Source organism: Rhagoletis pomonella, unplaced genomic scaffold, assembly GCF_013731165.1.
Source record: "Rhagoletis pomonella isolate Grant_MI unplaced genomic scaffold, Rhpom_1.0 Rhpom_scaffold_00011, whole genome shotgun sequence".
NCBI lineage: Eukaryota > Metazoa > Arthropoda > Insecta > Diptera > Tephritidae > Rhagoletis > Rhagoletis pomonella.
In genome coordinates, this window is record NW_023458565.1 from 4,401,842 (window position 1) to 4,409,803 (window position 7,962).

Sequence of the window (7,962 nt, forward strand, 5' to 3'; positions counted from 1 at the left end):
AATTGTTGCAACTTTCTTTCCTAGTAAATTTGTTTGCTTCTCGAAGCATTGATCCATCCTTTGCAATGTCCAGTAATCAGCGGTTGTGCTGCTGAGTTGGGCGAACGTTCAAAAAGCTGCTATTCAATCGCTTGTTTTGTATGGAAAAAGGTTTCACATGCAAATGGATTTTAACAATTCAGAATTTTTGTGAGAAAAAATTAAAAATATTTGACATTTTCGAGACCAAATAATTTGAAAATAAACCAAATCAGCTGCTCTACTGATACTACCTGTTCAATATACCTTGGCCGTATGCATAAAACTTATGTAAGTAAATGCTTTTTCTTAAAATTTCAGACCTTTCCCTCGATTTTTCAAATAAATTTAAGTGAAAGGTATGAAATTTTAGGTAAAAGCAATTGCTTAGTTTTTATGCATGCGGCCCAATATCAAATAATACAAGTGGAAGTCTCTTTACTTTCATCAAATTACAAGTTTCGTTCCATGAAAATTCCTAGACTAGGGCCGACAAAATTTCAAAAAATTTTTCTGGGATGGAAAGTGAAACCAGGGCTCGAATCGTAACTGTCGTGTCGCAACTCTTTCACGACTGTTACGATTCAAACCCTGATTCTTATAGGATATTTTCCGTACAATCAGAATATGAAATTAGAAATATTAGATTGGCTTGCTTTGGAGATATTTTGACTTAAAATTGGCAAAATACTCATTTTTTTTTTAGACATCTACTTATAATGTAATAAGGGGGCTGGTAGAATCTTTTGAATAAGGTGTAAAAAAGTTAAACATTGATCTTTTAGCACAAATGTATCCTTTTCTATTCGTGAACGGATGTTACGATTCAAGCCCAGGGGTCGAATCGTAACAGTCGTGAACGGGCAACTTGTCACAACTGTTACGATTAAATCCCAGGGTTTAACTTTCTTTACATCTTATTAAAAATATTCCATCATGTAGATACTGTTTTTATAAAAGTGCTTCCTTGCGTGCCTTCTAGAAGGGCTTAACCATTTATAATTTACGCGAATGCATAAATTTATATTATTTAGCATTACAAATGAATTTCAATAAACATTTTAAGTTGCAATAATACATATTTAATATAAACCGTAAGCATATATTTCAAAGATGTATGATTTTTATAAATTAAAGAAGCAACTTTAAAAGAACTTCTCCAAAAGGCCTTCTGAAGGCCTTCCATGGGTAGCGAAAGAAGAAGCCCTTCAATTTGTGCCACTCCATACAAAAACGAAAGGAGAAAGGAATGTAGAGTGGTAGGCCTCTTGACTCTCAGGAAGGCCTTTCGGAAGGGCTTTTAACTCCTGAAATTATCTACTGGATGCGTACAAAAATTTATGCGACTCGGCTCTAATTGACTCCGCCGCAAAATTTTGTTGGCCAGTGTAATGCTTATATATTTTCGAACGATTGCACCATCGCCAAATTAAAAACTCTGTACGTTGAAAACTAATTTAAAATAGTTTGTAACAACTTTATTGACAATTACTATATGTATAACTTTTTTCAGCTAAAACAAACGCGGCTCGCTGATAACTTCTGCTGAACCATCTACATTTTGTTCAATTTCAATCGAATTTATTCGTATCATTGTATTTGGAGAGCGCTGGAAATTGATACGCATATACTGTTTCCTGCGCTTCTTTTTGAAATGGGTTTTCGTGTGTGTCAAAGTTTTCTCAATAATTGTAGCGCTCACGTTAACCAAACCCTGAGGTAGCAAAGGCCGACCTATCAATGTAAAATCTTTTGCTCCCGCTAACAGTACTTTCTCTAGACGAATTTCATCGCCAGTTGTTGGTGGCCAATAGCCTTCCACCAGAATTATGTCTCCAGTAGTAATCTTAAATTGTTTACCACACAAATGCACAATAGCAAATAGACGTCCCTCCTTTCGAGCTGCTACTTGTGAATTAACTTTATTGAAGACTTCTTGGCATTCTTTTTGTTCAATTTGTGAAGTTTTATCGCTTCTGTTTTCTACTGCCGGGGCATTCACTAGCGAAGGTTTTTGTTGTTGCGCAAAGCGCGATGTGATGCTCAGCGAACGAAATGTGTCTGCAGTTGATATTAAATGAAACTTTGTAGAAAGATGGAAACGAATGCACTTACGTGTTAAGCCATTGACAAGGACAGGTTGACGCACCACCGAAAGCAATCCTTTGGCTACAAACTCCATATTTTCGTTATTGAAGAAATATTCCTGAGCTATTGCACAAACACTGCATTCTAACCAAAAAAATTCACTCCAATTTGACAACCAGCTGATACAATTCTTCTTCTTTACTCAATGCGCAGGTGCAGAAAAACGTAGAAGGTATTCACAATGATGTGCAGGTATGTGCAAATACTCTTGATTCTCTTTTTACACGGTTTTGTTTTACACAAACCGAATTCATAGCGACAGCGATAGTAAAAAACCAAATACTGGCATGTGTTTTGTTTTTGATAAACAAATGTCAAATTTCAGAGGGAAAGAAATTCCGAACATTCTAATTTTCTCACTCACTCTACCGAGATAAGAAGTAAACTAACTTTTATATTTTACAATTTACAAATAGGGCAAAGATATGCATGCATATATTCAGTGCTTATTATTTTTTCACCAAAATTCTAAAATGCCAAAATGTGGAGGTGGGATATTTGACAAATGAGTAACCTTATTTTAAATGCAAATTTAGGACTGCACTGCAATTCACAAGAGGACCTTCAAAATACAGCGAAAAAGGGCCTATTTAATTTTACAAGAGAGGGACTGTCCAGAGCAAAACAATTCTTAGCTCAAATTCAGGAGAGACTTTGTTCAGAAATGTAGGAAATGGCATATAGGGCGTGTTTCTTTATTCTTTCAGGATCTAGAATAGAATAGTCGTAGTTTATCCGGAATAATGGGAATAACGTAATAGAATATAATGAAATTATTAGGTGTATTGTGGAACGATTTGCCGTCATCCCTTGCCAAATTTGACACTGAAGATGGCACAACACCAAAACCGGTTTGTCTCCAAACCAACTTTGACAAAGGATGTTGGCAAATCGTTCCACAAACATTATACTCCTACCCCGTCGGAAACACAGCTAGAATAAGTAAACAGAAAAATGTATTTGGAACGTAAAAACGTAAACGTGAACATAAAGAGTTTCTTCAAAGGGACCGCATGAGCATTCTAATTAGTAATTCGACAGTTCATTAGGCATAAGCTGCTCAGAATCATTGGATAGTGGTTACATAGAGCGAGTGTTATCTAATTTTGAGTCTAGCGGCTTGATAGTTTTCCTTATCGGACACTAGACGGAAGAAAGCAAATCTGACCAGAGGCTCTCCAATATCAAGATTTATTTCCGGCCGGGTATGTATGCACTTTAGGGTGGTCCAAAATAAGTAAATTCGGAATTTTAATGCTCTCACCCCCTACGATTGCTCTATATCGAGAAAATAAACCCCTATTCTTTATTTCGAAATAAAGCGCTAAAAGTTTTTCATGTAGTTTATATCAGGGACGTGAACCAGATGAAAAATTTGGTCGGTTCGGTTCAGCGTTTCGAACCATGAACCAAAAATACAAGATCACGTAAGAACGCGACGTTGTATTTGTAACTGGTTTTGAGAAAAAAGTTTGCAAAAGCGGGTTCGTCAGCTGAGCGTTTGTTTACATCACAAGCACCACTATTTTACACTTTTATTCAAGTAAAGAAGAGTTAATTCAACATGACAACACATTTTAAAGAATTTTGTTGCATCATTTTACCTAAATTGTGCGTTTAAAGGGGCTGATAATAATTTTGGCTAATTTTGGTTTTCGTCGTTTTCTTTGCTTTGTTTACTTTTCGCTCGTTTTCCAGTGAAACAAGATGGCGTAGAACCCGCTAAAACAAATCGACTTTTTTCACTCTCTTGTTCTTACGTGATCTTGTGTCTTTCGTTCATGGGTTCGAACCGTTTTTGCACTTTTGGATTGGTTCGTCAACGCGGTTTTTTTATTTTTAAACCGGAGTTTCGGTTCGGTTCAACGGTTCGAAAAACAAAAAAATAACGCGCAAGTTTAAGTGTCGAGTGTCAAGTGCAACAACGCGCAAGGTTAAGGGTCAAGTGTCTGTCAAATGAGATGGGTTGCCTTTACATTATATATTGTCACATGGTAAACAAACATGGTAGGTATTACCATGTTTAACAAAAAGAAAAAAAAAGTGAGTACATTTATCTATTGAAAATTGGTTGAAACGAACCTTTAAACCGTTATGGAAAGTGGTTCGGTTTTCGGTTCGGATCAAACATTTGTGGAAAATTTCGGTTCGGTTAATGGTTCAGTTAATTAATAGAAAAAAGCGGTTTTCCGGTTCAAAACCGGTTCGGTTCAAAACCGGTTCACGTCCCTGGTTTATATAGAAACAAGTAATTTTTAGGCAAAAAATAAAACCGGCTTCAATTCTCATATAAAAATTTAAGATAATCGTTCATTTATTCACGATCCAATTATCAGATCTAAACAAAATTAGTATGGGACCACCTTGCCGATGAAAAAAGATTTATCCAAATCGGTTAACGTGGTACAAAGTTATGCGGTAACATACATACAAAAAATATTCCGAGAACTGATAACCTTCTCCTCTTTGTGGAGTCGGTTAAAAAAACAACTTTTCGTAGAAATAGTATAGAATTATTGAAAATCAATATTTTTCGAACGGAAAACTGTAGTTCCCATCAGGAGACTTCCAATAAACATACACAATTGTTCCCAGTGGATAATTTAAGGAGTTAAAAGCCATTCGGGAAGGCCTTCCTGAGAGTCAAGAGGCCTTTCACTCTACATTCCTTCCTCCATTATTTTGTGTATGGAGTGGCACAAATTGAAGGGCTTCTTCTTTCGCCACCCATGGAAGGCCCTCCAGAAGGGCTTTTATAGGACGTACTTCAGAAGGCCTTTTGGAGGAGTTCTTGTGAAGTTGCTCCTTTAATTTATAAAAATCATACATCTTTGAAATATATGCTTACGGTTTATATCAAATATGTGTAATTGCAACTTAAAATATTTATTGAAATTCATTTCTAATGCTAAATAATATAAATGTATGCATTAGCGTAAACTTTAAATGGATAATCCCTTCCAGAAGGCATGCAAGGAAGCACTTTTTACAGACCTTCTTGGGTAGGCCTCTTAGAATGGCTTTACTTAAGAAGGCCTACCTAAATTATCTTCTGGGTTTATTTTATTTATCCCCAATTCCATTTTCTGGGGGTTATGGCAGACCTATAAAATATAGCTACTATGAAAAAATAGTTTAATAAATAATTGAGATTCTCCTGAAGAGAAAAATAGTTTGATTTTCAAAAATTCTATACCATTTATACGAAAAAGTGTTTTTTTTTCCATATAAAATACATGGAAAACTTTCAGCGCTTTGAGGGACGTCTATGTATAGAACAATCCTCAATGATAGGCTTCCACGACAGCCGCCGTTGATCGCCCACCTAGTTACCTGGTTCAGGTAACCTTGAGCCAAATCAAAAAAGGATGCCATCAACAGAGACGATCACCCGACATCCCACTTTTTCCAGTTTCTCAGAAGATCGTGGCAGTTATGTCACGAAGTAAGCTGTAGATAAGCCTTATTAGGTTGGTTTCAACCCCTAGATTATGAATATACTTGACTATTGCATCTGCCATTGTTGAAGGCCCCCTCGATATCGAAGAAGGGCCTACTGCATAATCTTGATGTGTGAAGGGTTCCTCTGACCACTTTACCAATGTGTGCAGGGCGGTATTCACGAACCTTATCTTGCAATAAGCATATTGAGCTCTTGAAAGGCAGTCACGAGGAATCGCGTTTCTTATGTACACGTCTATCAGTCTCTCTAACGTTTTTAGCGAAAACTAAGAGAGATTGATTGACCTAAAATACATAGGGGAAACATGTGCGCCTTTTCCGGCCTTCGGGATGAATGTAACACTGACTACCCTCCAAGCCTTGGGGATGTAACCAGTCCTCACGCAGTTCGCACAAATAGGATCAAACTAATTGCAAGACAGCTTCAGACCCCTTTGCAGCTGCGCAGGTATGATGCCATCGGTCCCCGACGACTTTAATGCTTTCAAAGAATATATCTCCCAGGCCATGTGACGATTGTCCAGAAGATCGGATAAGTACAGGACCTAAGGGGAGATTCTAAAACCAGTTAGCGATAATTTTCGATTCGCTATATACTTTTTATACTTTTTAATAATTGTCTTAGCATAGTATACTTTTTTTTTTAATAAAAAAACTACATACAGACTCATAAAAAAAGGTTTCGATGAATTTGTTAAATAGAGATTGAAATGGCTTCAACTTTCAAATTAAGGCTGCGAAAATTGTTAGTTTAAAGAAGATTTCACTATATAGAAATTCGTTATATAGACTACAAAGTACACTAAAATTAGAGCGAAAAGCAACATTCAACATTCAGCAGCAGAGATGACTTCGTTATTCAGAGGTTCGTTATAGAAAAGTTTGACTGTACATGCATACATACATATCGTCGCCTGGGTAAAAGATTGTCGTAAGCGCCATTTTGACGATTTTTAGTTCTATATGCAGTTATATATTTTGAAATAAGGTCTTTCGATTGGTGTTATCAGTTTTTAGATATCTCCTCTAGTTTCCGAGATATTGACTAAAATTGTTTCGATAATTTAGTAAAAATTTAGTTAGTGATGCAGTCATATTAAGCTAGTCAATATCTTAGAAATGGTGTTCTCCATTTTTGTATATCTCCTTTAGTTTCCGAGATATTGAGTAAATAGTGTTGTTAATTTAGTAGAAATTATGATCACATTTTGTCGTATTTCATACAACGACAACATTTTACTAAAGAAAATCCTTCTTAAACTCAAAACTTATTAACAATAAACATTAAAAATTAAATAATTTAAGAGATTTGTGAACTAGTAACATTTTCAGAGACTTTGGAGAAAATCTAGCGTCGCGTTTTTGAGAAACTGTATTCCAAACTTCAATCGCGATTTCCCACAACCTACCGAAATTAACATACGACAATCTCTTACCCATGCGACGATATGTACATATATGTATGTATGTTGAATTGCGCCCAAAATAAGTGATACAAATTTTTGGCAATAATATTTTCTGTTAACGAAATGTTCGGCAGCGTGCAGAATAGGCATGCTAGTTGGAGCATTGACCATCAATGGGCTGAAAAAAGCTTTTTATAAAAATTTAGGTGGGTGCAAATGTATGTAAGTATGCACTTATGTATGTATGCGATATTGTGCGTTAATTATTATTGCTTTACTAAGCTTTTTGCTCTCTTTCAAAGTTTTCTTGTGAGACTTTATTATTTCGTCGAATGTGTTTTATTCGCTCCAGTTTTTATGTAAATAGTTTGAAATCCCTGTTTTTTTTTTAAGTTTATAATTTTAGGTGTGTATAGTTACAAATAGTCAGTACTAATTTTTACTGGAACGTGAGAATTTTTACTCGAAAAGTGTATAATAACCCAAAAAAATTGCAAGAGAGCCCAGAATCGAGAGCGTAATAACACGGGAGAGCTGCAAACTCTTGTCAGTGAAATTTTTATTAGCAGAAGAATAAATGTCAAAAGCCGCCATTTGTTGAATTGGTTTAGCGCAAACAAAAGTAAAATGAATGGAAATCAAAATATTAATGATGTACTGGACTGTGTGTTTGTGTGTAAAAAAAAAGAGTTTAAAGCTGATTTCTAAATAGCAAAATGCTTACAGCAGAATATCAAAACAGTACAACCACTAATCACTCGCAAGTTTTTACTATAACTTTTCCGTTAGTTTTCTCTTCTTAATTTCACGCTCTATTTTGCTTTTACGCTCTCGCTGCAATTTTTCACTGGAGAAGTTACTATACACACCTTTTGATGTGGTGAATTTTTTTTAGTTAATTGTGTTAGTAGTGCTTCAACATTGAAAT

The 7,962-nt window shown here is 35.5% G+C and overlaps 1 protein-coding gene across 1 annotated transcript; it reads right to left on the reverse strand.

Moving 5' to 3' along the window:
- Nucleotides 1-1,463: 1,463 nt before the first annotated feature.
- LOC118746990 (39S ribosomal protein L21, mitochondrial-like) lies at nucleotides 1,464-2,294 on the reverse strand. Its single transcript, XM_036480984.1, has 2 exons — nucleotides 2,134-2,294; nucleotides 1,464-2,079 (listed from the first exon to the last, which is right to left on the reverse strand). The coding sequence occupies exons 1-2, from the start codon at nucleotides 2,198-2,200 to the stop codon at nucleotides 1,532-1,534; spliced, it is 615 nt and encodes a 204-aa protein (XP_036336877.1). The 5' UTR covers nucleotides 2,201-2,294; the 3' UTR covers nucleotides 1,464-1,531.
- Nucleotides 2,295-7,962: the final 5,668 nt, after the last annotated feature.